Source organism: Lindgomyces ingoldianus (genome assembly GCF_010093535.1).
Source record: "Lindgomyces ingoldianus strain ATCC 200398 unplaced genomic scaffold BDR25scaffold_1, whole genome shotgun sequence".
Taxonomy (NCBI): Eukaryota; Fungi; Ascomycota; class Dothideomycetes; order Pleosporales; family Lindgomycetaceae; genus Lindgomyces; species Lindgomyces ingoldianus.
Genome location: NW_022985162.1, coordinates 91,115 through 108,451, shown reverse-complemented (window position 1 = coordinate 108,451; position 17,337 = coordinate 91,115). Strand labels below are relative to the sequence as shown.

Here is a 17,337-nt window from a genome sequence, read left to right as displayed (position 1 = left end):
CTGAAGTTCTGACCAAGCAGAAGGCCTTAAATTCTTGTTTTGTTGTTGCAGGATTTTGGGGCGCCTGAAGATCACCATCTGCCGTCTTGCACAAAAGCCACCAGAGGGGTAACAGCAGCCATTGAAGTATATACGCCTATCGGAGGCCGAAAGAACAGTTCGCGGCTGCCTCTGCTCTACATTTGAACACAATCCATTGATCCCCACTGTTATTGATTCTCGGTTTAACTCTTCGTTCGCGTTTCCGAGCCTACCTAAATAGGAAATCTGCGATAGGAACTTCTATACTCGCTAAGACCTTGGGAAGAGGAGGGTGTTTTGATTTAGGATATATATTTCTAGTCAAATACGTCTGCATAGGAAAGCCTGAAAACTCTCAAAATGTCCAACCAATCCTCCGACAAAGACCTCCAGCCCTTCCCAACCCCTGAGATCTCCTCCATAATCCTCGAAAATAAGCCCTCCGCCAGAATCCACTACACATACTATCCACCCTCAAAACCCACCTCCAACCAATCGAACCCCTTCTCACAAACCCTACTCGTCTTCCTCAACGGCCTCATCCTCCCACGCTCATCCTGGGCCGCCACAACCTCCCACTTCCTCAAGGTTCGTATATCAGCCCAACTACCATATCCCGCCCTCCTTTCCTACGACCGCTACGGCCAAGGGGATTCCGACCATGATCCCGACGACAAAGAGCCGCCGCCGTGCCATGGCCACGACGTCATGAGCGCCGCTCGCTCGCTCCGTCAATTTCTGCTACAAATCTGGAAAGAACATCTCGAGATCTCTAACCCCACGCAATTTCCTAACCTCATTTTCGTCTGTAATTCCATTGGCTGCGCACTCGCCCGCCTCTTTGCACATACATACCCAGGCACCGTATCTGGCCTCCTCTTCCTGGATTCCATCATGGCGAACTCAGATTTCGTATCCCTATGGCCAGATCCTGACGCCCCAACTTTCGACCCACGCACCCTCCCCCCTGGCGTCTCCGAAAAAGACGTCCGCGACACACGTGAAAATTACCGCCGCATGTTCCACCCCTCCGTTCCCAACGCCGAAGGCCTTTCCCGTCGGAACCTCGCCACGCTTCTCCCCTCCCCGTCTTCCCCCTCTCTCAAAGGCCCCGGGGGTTCGGGCCCTTATCTCACTGTCGTCGGCCACGACTGGGAGGAATTCGCAGAACAGAGTTACATGGGTTCGTTGCATACGCCCAAGATTTTGACGATGACGTATGCGAATCCGAAGTGGCAGAGGTATAATGCGGAGTTGTTGAAGATTACTGATGTGGATAAAGCGATTGGTCCGGTTATTGCGGTCGGATGTGGGCATTTTATTCAGAAGGATGGGCCGGGGTTTGTGGGGGTTGAGATGGCGGCATTGTTGGATAGGGTAGTGAATGGGGTTGAACAGTTGAGGGGAAAAGATGCTGAGGCATAGTATGTTATCACATAAACTGGAACATGAATAGGGTAGAGTCTTTCAATTGTCTTTCAATTGTCTTTCAATTGGTATTTTTACTAGGATTGAGGATATCGTTAAATGGATGCAATTCTCTGTCCTGAATTACGCCCTTGTAATATTCCACTTTAGGTCATCAGATGCTTGCGCATCGTTTGAAATGCGGGGTCGGTTGATGTGGGAAAGGTCCTGTAGAAATAGATAAACAGGTAACGTTTTTTGCCTTTCGTATTACTTCTTAAAGTCCTAAGTATGCATATAGGTAGTGTTTTCATTGACACTGTATATCTCATACAGTATGCATCAATTCACCAGGCAGCCATACTATACCCTGGCAATATCCCTCTTGGCCAAAGCCAAGGAGCAGACCAAAACCAGCCTAACTACCATAACGCCTTTCCAATCACAATCACAAAAACCCCCCAGTCCTAACGCTACTATGCAGCTAATACCACTCAAGCACATTATATATACACACAAGGACCCCGTATTAAATCCGAGAATACTCCTACTGCACCATTAAACCGCATCCATGCTCCCCATAAACTCATCACCATCGCCTGCATCCACGTCCTCAACTCGTCCAACCGCGACATCCAACTTCTCTTCATTTGCCTCGCTACCCGCAATCAGCGCTTGTTTTTCTTGCTCCTCTAGCTCTGCTTTCTCCGCCGCTGCAATGCGAACACTCAACGGCCTATTTTGCATGTAGCTTTCGAGATAGCTAGCGCCGAGGGAGGAAGGGTAGCCGTAACTGCCGGCTTGGTCTACGTCGTCAACGCCGGAGCCATCGATCCCGCCAACGAAACTGGTGAAGTCGTATTCGGTTTCTTCGGCGAGTTCGGCGGAGTCGGCGTATATAGGGGGGTTGGAGGCTAGGAGTGGGATGTCAATGTCTTGGTTTGGTGGAGACGGCTCGAGGATAGCTTGTCCGGTGGCTTTCGGGGGCTCGTATTCAAGGGCTGGTGGGGATTCGATGAGTGTGTGGCCGGTGTGTTTGGTGGGTGAGGTACTGGGAAGTGGCATTGGAAGAGGAAGGCTGTGGTGGACGGGTTCGTGGTGAATGGGGGTGCCGACCTGAGCGAGAAGTTGTGGGTCCAGTGTTGATTCGAGAGATGTGGTTGACGTGGATGCCGAAGAGGCAGTAGTCTCGCTGGTGGGAGAGGTGAGCGGGGGCTCAGCGATGTTGTCTGATGGATGGAAAATCTGGTCGTCAATTATTAGGCTCACTCGTTTTCTTCTTGGTTTCGAGGTGTTGTGTCGTAGGGACGATTTCTTTATCGTCGAACGTTTCGATTTCTTTGCTGACTCTAGACTCTGCTTCGACTCTGCAGGTTCCGCGCTTTTACTCGAAGGCTCTCCTCGCTCCATTTTAAACTCTCTGCTTCGACTTCGGGAACTGCGCTTCTCTTTCTCTTTGCCACCATCGTTTGACGGGGATCCTTGCTCTGAGTTTGGTGGCGAGAGTGGAATGATCTCCCCCTTCTCGTCTTTATTCTTCCTCTTCTCTTTCTTTTTCTTCTCCTTGGCCGGCGGACTTTCGCTCGCATCCAGCAGAGGCAAAAATATCGGAGTGACCAGGCCGCACAGTTCCTTTTCGCGTTTGTGGACGCGTGAGTGCTTTGTGCGTTTAGCCGTTTCCTCAGGTCCGAGCTTCCTCGGGTCAGTAGAAGCGCCCACGGGTTGCGATGGCGAGGCATCGAGCGGATCTGGGGTCGATGACTGCGTATGAATCGAATTCCTCTCATTGGCATCCCGACTTGACTCGGGGCCCTCCATTGAACGATATCGCTCTAGGAGCTAACCCAATTAGCTCTGTCAAATGTCTCCGAATTGATGGCAGACGCTATCACATACCTCTCGCTCATACTTCCGCAGCTCGTCCTGCTTCCTCCGGATGTACTCGTGGATGTCGTCCTGGAGCTTCTGCTTCTTGCGCTCAACGCTACGGGTCAAGCTCTCCAATTGTTCGGGCGAGAAATCCGGGACCTCGGTCAGGGTCGGGTCGGAATGAAGAAGCATTTAATCTTCGCGAGAGCCGAATGACACAGTCACGGGTCGGGGCTGCTCGCGTGAAGCGAATCCTGATCAAGGTATTGTATACAGCAGAGAGCGGTATCCGTGGATACAATTTCGCACGCGGCAACAGACGTGAGCACCTGAGGAGCGACAGTCAGTTCTCATATCTCAAAGCGGAAGCTAGGCTGCCGTTCAGAGCATGCCGTGGTTAAGGTACCTCGTCTTTGCGAGTGACGCATCCGGAATCGCGGAGGATTATTGGTGAAGCGGAAGGTCACCGGACTCGCCTGAAAGTGGCTGGTCGTCTAAGCCGTGCTGTACCAGGTACGTGGAGCGCAGCAGCTGAAAGAAACTACTTCATGTGTGACGCAACGAGGGAGACCCAACGCAAGGCAAAGCAATCGCAGAAGGCGAAGAAGAAGAGAGGAGCGCAAAACTCTGCTGCTCACAAGTAGCGGTCGGAGGGGCAGCTCATGCATTCAGAACCCCTAGTTAGTTAGAGTTGTCTTCCAGAACACTTCACGGATAAAGCCGGCCCAGCGTGAATGGCGGGGTTGCATGATGAATAAGGCCCTTCAAACCCCACTTTCATCTCAAGATTCGCGAGCGAAACCGCAGTCACAAAGTCCAGCCGGTGGAAATGCTCGCTGGCTCAACAGAACCGCCCAACGCTGTCTCACGAACGCACTGTGATGATAGCAACGCTCTGTCCGGAGACTCTTCTTCACCAAAGCACTTCCATGCGTCCATCTCCATAATGTCATACAAAAATACTGCCCACGTCTTCTAGACCATTTGACCTACGTACCCATGTCTGCAGCCAGCGGCTAAATCAGCCTTCTGGTTCACATGCGCGCTCCCACATACTGTTGGGGATTGTTGAAGGCCCAAAGCGGCTACTTCGGCGACGCGAGGCAAGCAACGATGCTGCATCGATCTACGCCTTAGTCTATCGAAGCATGTGCGAATACGTCCCGTGCAGTATCGTTAATTTCACTTCATTTACTACACCCCTGGTTTCTACCATGTGTTCCTGCGTTGGCTTCGCGTAATCAGACGCGCAGCCCTCACAGGAGCTGCCGTGCTACATTGAGAGATAGCAATTATTTCCGGTACTGGCTCCATTCCAAGGCGACGTGAGCCATAGTATATAGTTCTCTTTTATATAATACCAAGAATGACGATGTCCACTCCAACCGCTTCTCGTTCAGTTCCTCCAAAAAGTTCAAGTTGAAGACGAAGCCCCGCCGGAAGTCAGCCTCCAACCTCACGGTCTTGTTTCGATAGAGCACGTCACACCCCTCGCTCAATCCCCTCATATCCTTCGTGTGCTTGCCTATGGCGAAGACTAGATATTTAGCGACAAAGACTTGAGACCTGAACGTGCCCTTCCGCGGATCCAGACGCAATGACTGATGGTAGACTGAATATTCGCTGTATAGCATACCTTTAGGAATAAACTGGAAATTCCAGCATCTCTCTCTGCCATCCAAAAGGAAGCACATGTTGCACTTTTCCATCCCAAGCGTAAGGGTGTAAAAGTTCGAAGCAGACGACATCCGCAGGACACGGCACGGGCAGTTTTGTTATTCTTGGTGAACTTTCGTGCCTCTGACAGGGTATACGGTAATCGGGCCTTGCAGGGTCTGTGAGCTTCGAGTGACTCCTTCCCAGGGGAATTTCGACACGGAAGTCGATGTACAAGTCTAGTGGGCTACCTAATTCAGTGTTGGGAATTGCCATCCCTGGTGCCTCGCCAACCCACTAGTTGCCGATAATCCTGGCTTTGAATACTGTGGTAGGTGTTGGCTTTGTTCTATGTATTAGATTCTGATAACAGATCATGCTATATGTCATGTGGACTGTGGAGCATTGCATCTGGCTGGCGGCCTCTTACACACCGGCCACAAATCCAATAGATCAAGTCCTTGGTGTTAAGATTTGATGACAACTTCACCATGCCATATTGAAGTTTTCGTGGAGATCGAAGTTTATTACTGTACTTACGTTTTACGACTAGAAGATGTATTGCTAGGGCCTATGCTCGAGGATATATATCTTCGACGTTTTCACTAGAGTTTTGTTGTAGCTCTCTAGCAAGCCATCGAATTGCTTTCAGAAATCATTTAGCATTGTCTTTTTGCTCATGTGTGTCCTATCGGGCAAATTCCTCGCTCCCTCAACTAATCGAAGAGCTTCGGGTACTGGAAAGGACCTTCACTCTTCGACTTAAGGAAGCGCTTAGCATCAAAGACGAGGGCTATTGCAAGGCATGCATCGAAAGCCGTCGCCCACATCCGCCGCTCCTCCATGAAGCATTCTGCGCCTTTATGACCCTGCGGGGCTCAAATGGACCCCGACATATTTTATCATGTTGAAATGGTCCGTCATTTTTCCTTCCCTGAGCAGCTCAATGGATCTACGATCCGTAGTTTGTGCACCTAGATCAACATTCGCCATGCGCCAACTTTGTTTAAGTACTGTGGAAGTGTTACCAAAGGCCTTGAGGACTGAAATCCTATAAATCAATTATAGGTACCTATCGACTGTTCACGGTCAATATGTCGAAGTTGGCTTGCATCGGATGATGGCATGAAGGGTTTGCTTCTACCTTTTCAAGGTGAGACCTATGGTTGCCATCAAAGCAGCAGACCAGTCTCTAATGATTGGAGGATGTTCTAAGCCATGGCGGGGTTTTTTTAGAATGCCCATAAAGTAGCCTGGATCTCTGAAGGAAGACGCCCTTGAACCATTTGAGGTGCAACCTAGAGCCTGTTCTTCTGCGGCGTTCTAGCTTGTACCTACGATTCATAATGGTCGTTATTTCTACTGCCTTCTCACGTTTCGTCTGATACTTCTCTAGCATACAGGCTGGATGGAGCGTCAAACCGAACTTCTTTCTTCGCTGTTCCCCTCTCTTCACTGATTTCATCTAGGCCATCTACATCGCTATCATCGTCTTCGGCCCAAAAAAGTCTGCTCAGGCGTTCCAGACATCTTAAAGACAAGGGGGATCAAGTTTGAGATATAGATCCTGTACATTCTCCTGTTTAACTTGGTAATTCTCTATAAGTACCTTAATTCTGTTTGCTTTGAGGGCAAGAGGGAGGAGTTTCACGTGAGAAAGTAGAGAGCCGACAGAAGGAGTTGGTCTTGAACTCAGCGACATCTTCGAGCAGGGCTCTATTTCGTCATCCAGTAGAGGTAGTAATATTGAACTAATGCTAATATTACCCCCACTTCCGGTGAAGTACTACACTGCCGCCTTCTCGGACTTTAGGGGCTCAGGGAGCCGGTTCTTTGACTGAGTCTCGGTTTCCATTTTCATGGTGCCCCGCCCTCACCCTTTGGGGTCTGTCTTCCGCAAGCCCGCTAGTTTCTTCATATCCGGATTGGTCTCTTTAGCCCTCTTCTTTGCACTATTGGATAGAGGTACTCCTGGTTGTTGTACTGTATGAGTTTGTGTTGGCAGAGATAAGTGGTGGCCTGGAATACTGCCCACTGTTTCGTGGTTCCTGAATCATTGGTGCACGCTAAAGCGTCCTTGGGAATCGCGCAGACCCGTGTCTTATTTCATGATGCTTCAGCCCCCAAAACGCTTGGGAGGGTCTGGTCTTCCACATCATGCGCAATTACGGCATGCCCACCAATGGAGAGAAGACAGAATACGAGAGAGAGTCGCAACATAACCCCCAAGGTGGATAGTCCGGAAAATCCAACTAGGCTTGGCAGCCTTGCAAGTAAAGACAGCAACACATCCTGTACTTCGAACTGGATTCTCTACTCTCCGTACATGAGGAATTTCCGACGTAAAAATGCAAGGTCAACCTGCTGTTGAAACAGCATATGAATCGTACCCAGAAGTTGCTTGGAGCCATGGCCTAGAGGTCGCCGAAACTCAACATAGTCCTGACAATCCCCCTCCCGCGGTCCAAGCTCAAACCTCTCAGGATGCTTACTATCATCCTCATCCTTCGGCGAAAGATATTCAACAACAGTATTTCGACAATTCGACATATGCTGTTGCAGCAAACGAAACTTCGGCTATCGCAAAAGGGAGACCCCCGAGGCGCAAATGGATTATCGGATTTTCAGTCCTATTTCTTGTACTTGTAGGTGCAGTCGTAGGTGGGGCTGTTGGAGGGACAAGAAAACATAAAACTGGGGGTGAAGCAATGTGAGGGCAATTGATTTATCTAAGTTCAATATGTTGCTAAGGTTATTTGCGTTAGTTCATTACAGACCCAAGCACCTTCATCCTCCATTGCGAGCGCAAGTCGAACACAAAGTTCTCAGCCAACTTCTACTCCGTCTAGCGCTAGCGTATGCAAATCAACCTTCTGTCAGCGCACTCTCTCGGCCGTGGCATGGTCTAGCAGCTCAAATAAAAGAATGTTTGTTTTCGGGTTTGGTCAGGATAAACGTATCTACTACAAATCTGGCAACGGTGATACGTGGGATGCCAACTGGTCGAAGCTCAGCGACGGCCTCTTCACAAGTCCACCTACCGCATTTTCGTGGGGTACAGATCGTATTGATGTTTTTGCAGTGGGTTTGGATGGTAGTATGTGGACTATCGCATATAATGGCACGCGAAATCCAGCCTGGGATGCCAGCTGGACATCGCTAGGCGGATCATTTGTCAAACTACCTGCCATATCTTCATGGGGAGAAAACAGATACGACCTCTTCGGCATTGAACCTGCTGCTTCAGGTGGCAATATGACACACAAAGCTTGGGGTGGTGGTGAGGGATGGAGATGGGATCCTAACTGGGGAACATTTGAAAATGCTTACTTTGACGAAACTCCTTCAGTAGTGTCATGGGGGAAAGATCGGATTGACATGATTGGGATTGGTCGACACAAGATACTGATGAACGCTTGGAGTACTAATGGATGGGGGACATGGTGGCAAGTTGGGGACGGGTGGTTCCATACGCCTGTCTTGACTAGTCGAGCAGAAAAGCTGCTCAATATTTGGGCGCTTGACGGCAGTAATGCTCTCCATCATAAGTTCTACAACGGCAATCAGAACCCTGAATGGAACGATTGGGAGGCTCTGGGCGGAAATTTCACCAGTGATGTGGCAGTGCTAGTCTCGTCCACCAACCGGGTAGACATCTTTGGGTTGGATTCGAGCGGAAATCTTGTGAACCAGTACTGGACTTCGAGTGGAACGAATACCTGGATGAAACAGTGGGATTCGTTGAACGGGACCTTCAATAGCGCACCGGTTGTGACACTATTTGACGGAAAAGCTGCCATATATGCGGTCGGAACTGACGACGAGATTTACCATCACGTCACTGTTTGTCAGCTCACGGATTGTATTTGGCAAAAAAATGTTACTTGGGTAAGCCTAGGAGAACCAAAGGCTTAGTTTGAGTAAGTCTTGGGTATCCCCGACCTTTCTGAAACCGAGAAACTCCTTCATCGCTTGGGGTACTTCAATTACTCCCTGGAAGCGATGGTAACATGCATGAAAACCCTCCAGCTTGCATTTGTTCCCGGTCAGGTACCACCAGAACCAGTACTCTGATATTGGTCTGCTCGAGCCCTCAGCGTTAACTGGTGGGCTACCTACAGGCGATCAGGACCTGTGGACAGTTCTTGATTGGAAGGCTAGTTGTTAGGATGTCTCTAAGAGAAAACTCATATAGGCTCTCGATCAAATCTACCCTTCTAGGTCTAGATGGAGGTTCATCAAGAAGAGGCTAAATAATTCCCTCTCTGCTATTCAGAGAGAGTTATAGTTTATTATGAGTTATAAATTTACTGCTAAATATAATTATAACTGTTCTGAACGAAAAGACGCTTTCAGTGGCTACTAGCTAGGTTATCTGAGCCTTACATACCACCTCTTTTGACAATGTTTCAAGGCGCCATTTCATGAATCAGCAGAGTTAAATATCAACTGAGTGAGCGAGGGAGTTGTGCTGGAGGAGATGCGTAGGTGGAGTTCGGTCATCGAATGTCGTAAACACGTACCTATGCAATAGAGGCATCGCGCAGTCCCGTGACGTGGACTCCACCCATACGACATAGATATAGGGTTTGTTTTCAACTTTATTACTGTATATAAGTATGCCAGCAACAAAAATAATGCACATACACAAAAATCGTCTCGAAGCAGCACAGGGAAAGTAAATAAAGCGTCATTCAGCACCAACTGAGAATCAGGCTGCATGTGGACACTGAGTGTGTTGCTATGTAGTTAATACAAGCACTTAGCATGTTAACCCACTATATATGACTAGTTCATATAGTCAGGATGAGATCAAATATCCTAAAATACAGCTGTGACAAGCCAATCTAATTCGGCGCTTCGTCATTTTCGCCGGCTTCTTCTTTGGCATTTTGCTTCTTATCCTCCCACCTCTGTTTCCTATCTAACAGTTTCTGGAGATTTCTTGCATTGTTGAAGATGCCATTAGTGTTTGCCGAACAAGCCGCGCAAGTAGGGTCTTTTCGGTACCGCTTCAAAGCACAGGCTTCGCAGAAGTAATGCCCACACTTTGTGATAACCGGAGTCTTGTAAGGTTTCTTGCATATAATGCAAGCAAAAGGAATCTTCTCTAGTAGGTCGATGTCAAAGCCTTCCTCGTCTTTTTCTTCCGTTGCCCGTTTTGCAGACGCGACAATTGTTCCGCCAGGCTTCTGGCCTTTGCCGGATATTTCCCAATCTCTGTCTAACTTCCACCCTGCTGCATAGTCTTCGCGGGCATGCAAGAATTTACAGCCGTCGCCGTATCCGCAGAAGCCCGTCTGTTTGTAGTCCTTACACACATCCGGTGCATAGTCCGTTATTGTGATTGTTCGAATATTTGTGGGAGCTTTCATAGGGCCGACCTGTCGATTCGGGGCATTGGCACTCTTTTGTATGAAGGATTCCGGCTTTGATCGTGTGGTTCCGAGTAGGTTCTTCGCGCTCAGTGCATCTTTGGCATCTTCATCGTACCAGTTGGATTGCTTGGTGGCGTCGTTGCTCGCTTCGATCTTCGCGGAGCGGTCTGCATCGTACTGTGTAGTGCCTTCGAAGGTTGACGCCGACTTTTGATCTGCCGTAGATGCCTTCAGGACATTGCCGTGAGTCTTCCTCCTCTTGACCAGGCGGCCATTCTCACCTTCTGATTCTGAGCCTGACGAGGACTCTGAACCTGACGGTGGTGGCGGGGCAGCTTTCCGCACGACGCCCTTCGGAGCACGCTTCTTGAAAGATACGACTGGGCCGTCCATTGTATGAGTACAGAAGTAGTGGAGGAGCGGGAGAAATTGAAGGTTAAGAGCCAGTTCCAGGTTGCCCAAAATCGTGGAAAGTTCTCGCCAAGCTGTGGCTGAGAAATCGTCCCCGGATTCCTATCACGTGATTATAGCGCCGACGAGCTGTCACGTCCTAATCGAGACTCTCCCACAACAACGATGACACGTCCTTCAAACAAACAAGGGAAACCAAGCATGCACGTCAGAGCATGATGTTGTACATCACCAGCGAGGAGCGAAGAGCCGGAATGCCGAGAGTGCGACTTGTCTGCAAGGAAGATTCCGATTTCCCCCTTTTCTATAATTATTAATTCTGCTCACGGTGGTGGGGGGTGCGTTCGATGTTGTTGTTGAGTCTCCCGTGTGCACCAATAATAGTAGTAGAAACTTTAAAATGATGCGCGTGGAGGCTGGCTGTCTTAGTGCACGTCACAGCCATCTACGTCTGTCTGTCCATCATCAGCCGCTTTGCATGAGGGACGCTGAGAGCCAATTGTTCCCTGGTGTTGACGTTTGATGAGAATCTCAGACCCGGAAGCGCACGGTCACTTTCCAAAACAACAACCGTGGAACCCGTTCCACTCTCTCCTCTTTGCCTCTGTCCCGATTCTCCGTGTTTCTCTCTCCTTGCTTCTATTAAGCGCTGTCTCGACGATGCGCATTAATCCAGCTGCCCTTGCGTAACGGAAACGCGTTAGAGTGATCGCCATTAGCTTGGTGGTGTTGCCGCTCCTCTCTGCGCGTCCTCAGCCGAAACTGTCCTGTCCTGCCTGCCTTCGCAATCGCGCGCATTCCGGCGTCGTTACAGCAGGTAAAACAGACAATCGCTTTGGTCTCTAATATTTTCCTGTCGCCATCCACGCTCGCTCGCCCGTTATCCTCGTCCCTACGGTACCTTTCTGTCTCACGAGACATTTTCCGCGCCTCACGAAAATAACCCGCCTGCTTCGGGCCTCGTAAACCCCCCGATTTTATTCGATCTGAGGAGGAAAATACCACCCCCGGCGATGGAATATTGAGGCACTGCACCCCGGTACAACTAATGGCGACAACAGCAAATCCCCCTCCCGGCGCTTTCGCCGTGGAGGACCACAACGGCTCCGATCCCTTCATTTCGAACTCGCACGACCTACAAAGGCACCGATACTCCGCCTTCGACAACTCCCAATTCTCTTTGTACCTAAACGGGTCTCCGTCGCAGGCCAAGAGGGCGCTACAAGCCCATCTTTCGGAGACAACCCGTCGGCTACAAGAGACATCCCAACTAGGCAATGCGCTTGTCCAGCAGAGGAAGGAGCTGGAGGAGAAGCTCAAGGAGGTAGAGAAACAGCAGGAGGACAATGAGATTGGGCCAGAGCTCCGGCAGAGGCTGGCCGAGCTCGAAAAGGAGTTTAATGAAGTGGGCAGGGAAACTGTGCGAACCTTTCTTCCTAAATCCCGGGTGCCAAGTGGTGAGACCGATACTACAGCTGGTGCTTCAGTGTATTCCAGTGAGGCCCATCACTCACCCTCGAAGGTCAGCGTTCCATCCCGGAAACAGAGAAATCAGCAGCCAAATCGGATCAACGACATTGCCCTTGCGACCGAGATCTCCACTTCACTACTCAACCAATTGAAGGACCTCCAAGCCGTTTTGCTCGAGAAGGATGACGCTCTCAAGGCTGCTAACCTGGACAGGTCGCAGCTCGAGATTGAGGTAGAAGGGTTGTCTCAGCGACTACGGGCGACCGACGAAAGTGAGTCTCGACTTAAAGATGTCAACTGGAGCCTGGAGACCCAGGTCCGTGAGTTCGAGGCTGCTACCAAAGCAGCTGCCGATAGAGAGCATCGTCTAAACCACAATCTCAGTCTCTCCAAGTCCGAGAAATCAATGCTGGAGAGGGAATTCGAAGAGCTGAAACAACTGTACGCAAAGATTAGCGACGAGCATGTTGCAAAAACGAAGCAGCACGAGACCGAGCTGTCAGGGCTTCGACGCAATGTCTCTATGGGAGAAACGGAGAGGGGCGCTCTTCAACGGAAGGTTGACGAACTTGCGTCCCAGAACCAGGAGCTTGCAAGGGCCGTTGCTTATCGACTGCGGTCAGAGGACCAAGCATCGGTAGACGACACATCTCCAGAAGACGGTGATGATGATGGCAATACTGTGACCCCCGACCACTCGCCACCTCCGTCTCCCAGTAAAGCGACGCCTCGACATGGACAGCTTGAATCTGAGACGCTCAAACATTCGCTTCACCATGCCCACCGGATGATTCAGCAGCTCAAGAACAACATCCATCGCGAAAAGACCGAGAAGATTGAACTAAAGCGAATGTTGCAGGATGCTCGCGATGAACTTGAATCGAACCGCAATGGAATCAACGGACTAGGTAGTGCGGGTAAGCGGAAAAAGATTGAAAAAGACGTTTTCAAGAAGCCCACACGGCCAGACCGTCTCGGCGCACTGAGGACTGGTAGCCAGGAGATTGTGGTGGACGACGATGAATGGGAGGAGCAAGATGTAGAAGGCACACCCAGCCGGCGGTCAAGACAGGTCGATGTTCCTGGAGCCTTCCCCGGTGGATTTAGCTCTGCGGCTGAATCAAGCCATGAGGAGTTCGAAACTTCGAATGATACTTCCGATGCCTTCGAGACTGCCAATGAGCGTGATGGTACCACAACCGAAACAGATGCTTTCCAGACCGGAGCGGAAACACTCGACGGAGATAGCACCGATGAACTCACCGAGACTGAAGGGGGTCCTTCTACTGGCACTATTCGCGGTCGTAGACCTTCGCCACTTTCCATTGCTGGCAACCGCAACTCATACCAAAGCACCGCTTCTACCTCCGGGGATGAGGCCGACAATGTGGATATCAAAACACCGGTTCAGACTCAGCAACCGCGATATAGGCTCAAGATTAAGCAGGGGGGTTATCGTCGCGCAACGCCACGATCTAGCGAGGAGCTTTTCACAAATACCCCCCCAGCTGCTAAGGACTCTCCAGCTAGTTTTGTCGGCAACAGCAATAACAGCACTCCTGCTCAGGGCAAGAGCTTGTTCGCAGAGCTGGGCAATCTCAGTGGAGAGAGCGAAGATGGTAGTGTTGCTGACGGAACACCTAGTCGATCGAGTCTGCTTTCCCCAGATTCATCACCCGAGGTTATGAGGAAGTCTACCTTGAACAGGTCTCCTCTGCAATTAGCTTCCGTTCCTCAAGCAATGATGGTTGACTCAGGAATGATGACAGAGCCGTGGCCACCCACGCCTTTTGCCCAAGCTGCAGATCTCGAACAACCACTGCAGAAGACAACTTCTGTGTCTCATGTGGGGATGGCGACTGAACCTGAGACGCCGAGGAAGATGGGCATATCATCTATTTCGATGCAGGATACACAGCCTGTTACCCCTATGATCAAGGAAATCCTTCCACCAACAATGCATATTTCATCGCTTTCTTCCCAAGACACGGTCCCTGAGGCTCCTGTTGTCCGCCAACCGCCTCTTCCTGCTCTCCACATGTCACAAATTTCCACGCAGGGTACAAATCCCGTCTCTCCCGTTCTCAAAAAGGCAGAACCTCCATCCCTTAACATATCGTCGATTGCGGCTCAGACGACGGAACCTAGGGAGCCCTTGGCCAACCCCAAAGACTTCTCGAATTCGCTGTTACTTATACCCTCCGTTTCTGCACAAGCTACGGAGCCTTTGGAGCCATCAAAGACAGTCCTAGTTAACGAAACGTCTGTGCCGATGCCGTTGCATATGTCCTCCCTCTCAACCCAGAATACCGAACCCGTGGAAGCGCCCATGCCAGCTTGTTCGCAATTCTCCATGCTTACTTCTCAAGCTACTGAGCCAGCTGGGGCACCCAGACCCACACGGTTACAACTGGCAGGCCTCGCATCTCAAGCTACTGAGCCGGCTGAGGCACCCAGGCCCGCACGGTTACAACTGGCAGGTCTCGCATCTCAAGCTACTGAGCCAGTCGAGCCTCCTGCAAGAACTCTGTCTCAAATCTCCTCAATCACGGTGCAGCACACGGAGCCTATTGAGCCGGCTATTATATTGCCTCCAGCAAACAGGTTCTCAGATGTCATGGTCCTTCAAAATACCCAGCCGGAGTCACCAACACTTCCTGCTTTCTTGCCGAGTCCGAGTAGGCCTTCGACTGCCCACCGTGTTCCTCCCGCTATTCTGTCGTTATCGAACATTGTGTCCCAAGAGACGGAGCCACATGTTCCCTCGAGACCTGTCACAGCACACCGTGCAGCTCCAGAAGCAGTGCAACTAGGATTCTTCAATTCCGTACTTCCTTGGGGCAAGAATATGTCTGAGGTGACGGCTGAGGCCAGCAGCCGTTCACCTTTGGCGCCGATTGCTTCCAATGCCGTTCAGACCGATCGTGGTCTGGAGTTCTCAACACCGGAACAACGTCCCCTTACCCCGATGACTGATGAGGGAACTCAGACGATGGTGACTGCCGACCAGATCGACAAAGTGTTAGCAACGAGGAGCCAGCGACATTCTGGGACTATCGCAGCTGCTGGTGTAGAGAAGAGCATGTCACCACCATCGTCGCCTAGAAGGTACAGTGACCCCAGTAGGGCTCCTCGACGTCCTGGTAGCTCCGGAAGCATACGGTCTCGTGACACGTCTCCCCCCCCTCTTCCCCCAGATCACAAGCAGGTCATTGCTGCTGCTGCGCTCAAGTCGCCAACCCTACCTGTCTCGACGCCTTCTACTCCCGGGGTAATGGGCCCTCCAGGTATGCCAGCGTCTGCATATAAGAAACGCCCTATGACACCGGTGACGGTGAAAACAAGCAATGGAGTTTCGAGTCCAAAGATGGGTGGCACAACGCCTCGACCTCGACACCAACATCAGCGAAGCGATGCTGGTAGGAGTGGTGCCACCTCCCCCATTAGTCGGCGATCATCAGTGTCATCGTTTGTCTCAGAAATTGATCAGCGCTTCAATATTTCCAGCCAAGCTCCATTTGGTCCGAATGGCTTTGATCCGGCTTCTACGGATCCTCGAATGATCCAGGCAATTACGCAGACCATGATTGGCGAATTCCTTTGGAAATACACCCGGAAGGCTGGACGAGAGGGAATGTCAGAGAATCGGCACCGTCGATTCTTCTGGGTCCATCCATACACGCGGACCTTGTACTGGAGTGAAAAAGATCCTGCGACTGCTGGTCGTTCTCAGCTGAAGGCGAAGAGTGTAGCTATTGAGGCTGTGCAAGTCGTTTCTGACGACAATCCTTACCCTCCAGGTCTTCACCGAAAGAGTCTTGTTGTCATAACACCTGGACGAACCGTCAAATTTACAGCAACTACAGGGCAGCGGCATGAGACATGGTTTAACGCGCTCTCTTACTTGCTTCTTCGCACCGGGGAAGAACAAGTAGAGCAAAAGTTCGCTACCGACGAAATCCAGAACGAATTCAACCCTGGCTTCCGCAGCTCGTCACGACAGACTGGTCGCTCCAGGGCGTCTCTCTCGTCCCATGTGAGCCGGCGGACGTCCTCTCCTCACCATGCCCAGATTCCTACACTTCGACAGCCGTCAACAACGTCACAACGGGCTTCTTCGCAGACTCCAGGATCAGGGCGATTCAGCAGCCTGAGTGGAGTGTTTCGTCCAAGTCCGGGAGGGATACGAAGCTCCTTCTCAAGCAGACACAGCAAAGCTAGCGCGCAAGAGGCTTCGACTTATGGACAGTCAGAACCTAGTCACTCTGCCGAGGACCTCACGCGCGAGATGATGGAGCAGCGACAGCGTGACATGGATCGCCTGGAGATGGAGAACGTGCGGGCATGTTGCGATGGTGAGTCTGCGCTAACCGGGATATTTACTCTTCCACGAAGGCTAATTATTCGTTTCAGGCAAGCATGATGTCGCATCCCTTACTCACAAGAGCGGTCGTCATACCAGTTTCCAATCTCGGCCTTCTCTTGTCGGCTCTATGAGTTCACGGTCACATTCTCGAGCTGAATCGCATGGTGCGCATTGAGGCGCAGGCCATCAATATCCTCACTTCCACAAAATTCCCTAGAATATTTTTTCCTTGTTTGTCTGGCAGAGCCATACCCATACCGTCATCTAACTGACAATCTTTCTCCTTAGTCGCGGGCAAATATCATCCTTTGAAGCGCTCCTCTCCTTTGTCTCTTTCCCTTACACTAGTCGTGTTCGGAACTTGTCTCTTAGTCTGGGTTCGAATGAAAAGGCCCAAGATCAATTGGAGCCTTCAGGATCTGGATCTCAGGGCTTGGCGTTCGGAATTTCGCACTTACGTGATGGAGCTGTGTAGAGTGGATTGGGGTTGGAGATGGAACTGATATACTGAGATGACACTGATTGCTTTGTGCATAACGACTCTCCCTCTCATTCTCCTTTTTTCTTTCCCTTACATTTTCCTTTTTTTGCCCTCTCCTAGCTTCTCAAGAACCATGCTAGGCTCGACCTACAAAACCCCCTTGGTTTTTCGATTCTTGTCATTCGTTTGTATTAGCTTTCTGTTCTCCTGTTTCTGTAATTTTTGTTCGGTGTGACCTGTAATGTCTTTTAGTTGGAATTGTGTAGTGAATGCCGGTC

At 50.6% G+C, this 17,337-nt stretch overlaps 6 protein-coding genes across 6 annotated transcripts; 3 read left to right on the top strand and 3 right to left on the bottom strand.

Moving 5' to 3' along the window:
* Positions 1-229: 229 nt before the first annotated feature.
* BDR25DRAFT_278 (uncharacterized protein) lies at positions 230-1,633 on the top strand. Its single transcript, XM_033687649.1, has one exon. The coding sequence runs from the start codon at positions 382-384 to the stop codon at positions 1,444-1,446; it is 1,065 nt and encodes a 354-aa protein (XP_033554224.1). The 5' UTR covers positions 230-381; the 3' UTR covers positions 1,447-1,633.
* Positions 1,634-1,739: 106 nt separating this feature from the next.
* BDR25DRAFT_390039 (uncharacterized protein) lies at positions 1,740-3,928 on the bottom strand. The gene is made up of 3 exons (XM_033698080.1): positions 3,704-3,928; positions 3,325-3,626; positions 1,740-3,267 (listed from the first exon to the last, which is right to left on the bottom strand). The coding sequence occupies exons 2-3, from the start codon at positions 3,487-3,489 to the stop codon at positions 1,987-1,989; spliced, it is 1,446 nt and encodes a 481-aa protein (XP_033554223.1). The 5' UTR covers positions 3,490-3,626; positions 3,704-3,928; the 3' UTR covers positions 1,740-1,986.
* Positions 3,929-4,570: 642 nt separating this feature from the next.
* Positions 4,571-7,109, bottom strand: BDR25DRAFT_347755 (uncharacterized protein; the record flags this gene model as incomplete). The annotated part of the gene is made up of 16 exons (XM_033694312.1): positions 4,571-4,601; positions 4,669-4,997; positions 5,041-5,250; positions 5,281-5,348; positions 5,395-5,524; positions 5,552-5,579; positions 5,692-5,822; positions 5,848-5,996; positions 6,034-6,145; positions 6,227-6,287; positions 6,328-6,445; positions 6,493-6,669; positions 6,727-6,739; positions 6,792-6,865; positions 6,907-7,001; positions 7,048-7,109. 16 exons carry the CDS (start codon positions 7,107-7,109, stop codon positions 4,571-4,573), a joined length of 1,788 nt encoding a protein of 595 aa, XP_033554222.1.
* A 174-nt stretch (positions 7,110-7,283) lies between these two features.
* On the top strand, positions 7,284-9,091 carry BDR25DRAFT_249312 (uncharacterized protein). The gene is made up of 2 exons (XM_033686008.1): positions 7,284-7,663; positions 7,719-9,091. Exons 1-2 carry the CDS (start codon positions 7,302-7,304, stop codon positions 8,866-8,868), a joined length of 1,512 nt encoding a protein of 503 aa, XP_033554221.1. The 5' UTR covers positions 7,284-7,301; the 3' UTR covers positions 8,869-9,091.
* A 700-nt stretch (positions 9,092-9,791) lies between these two features.
* On the bottom strand, positions 9,792-10,778 carry BDR25DRAFT_299350 (uncharacterized protein). Its single transcript, XM_033689132.1, has one exon. It carries the CDS (start codon positions 10,722-10,724, stop codon positions 9,801-9,803), a length of 924 nt encoding a protein of 307 aa, XP_033554220.1. The 5' UTR covers positions 10,725-10,778; the 3' UTR covers positions 9,792-9,800.
* An 833-nt stretch (positions 10,779-11,611) lies between these two features.
* On the top strand, positions 11,612-16,922 carry BDR25DRAFT_234 (uncharacterized protein). Its single transcript, XM_033685461.1, has 2 exons — positions 11,612-16,567; positions 16,626-16,922. Exons 1-2 carry the CDS (start codon positions 11,791-11,793, stop codon positions 16,751-16,753), a joined length of 4,905 nt encoding a protein of 1,634 aa, XP_033554219.1. The 5' UTR covers positions 11,612-11,790; the 3' UTR covers positions 16,754-16,922.
* The last annotated feature ends 415 nt before the right edge of the window (positions 16,923-17,337 follow it).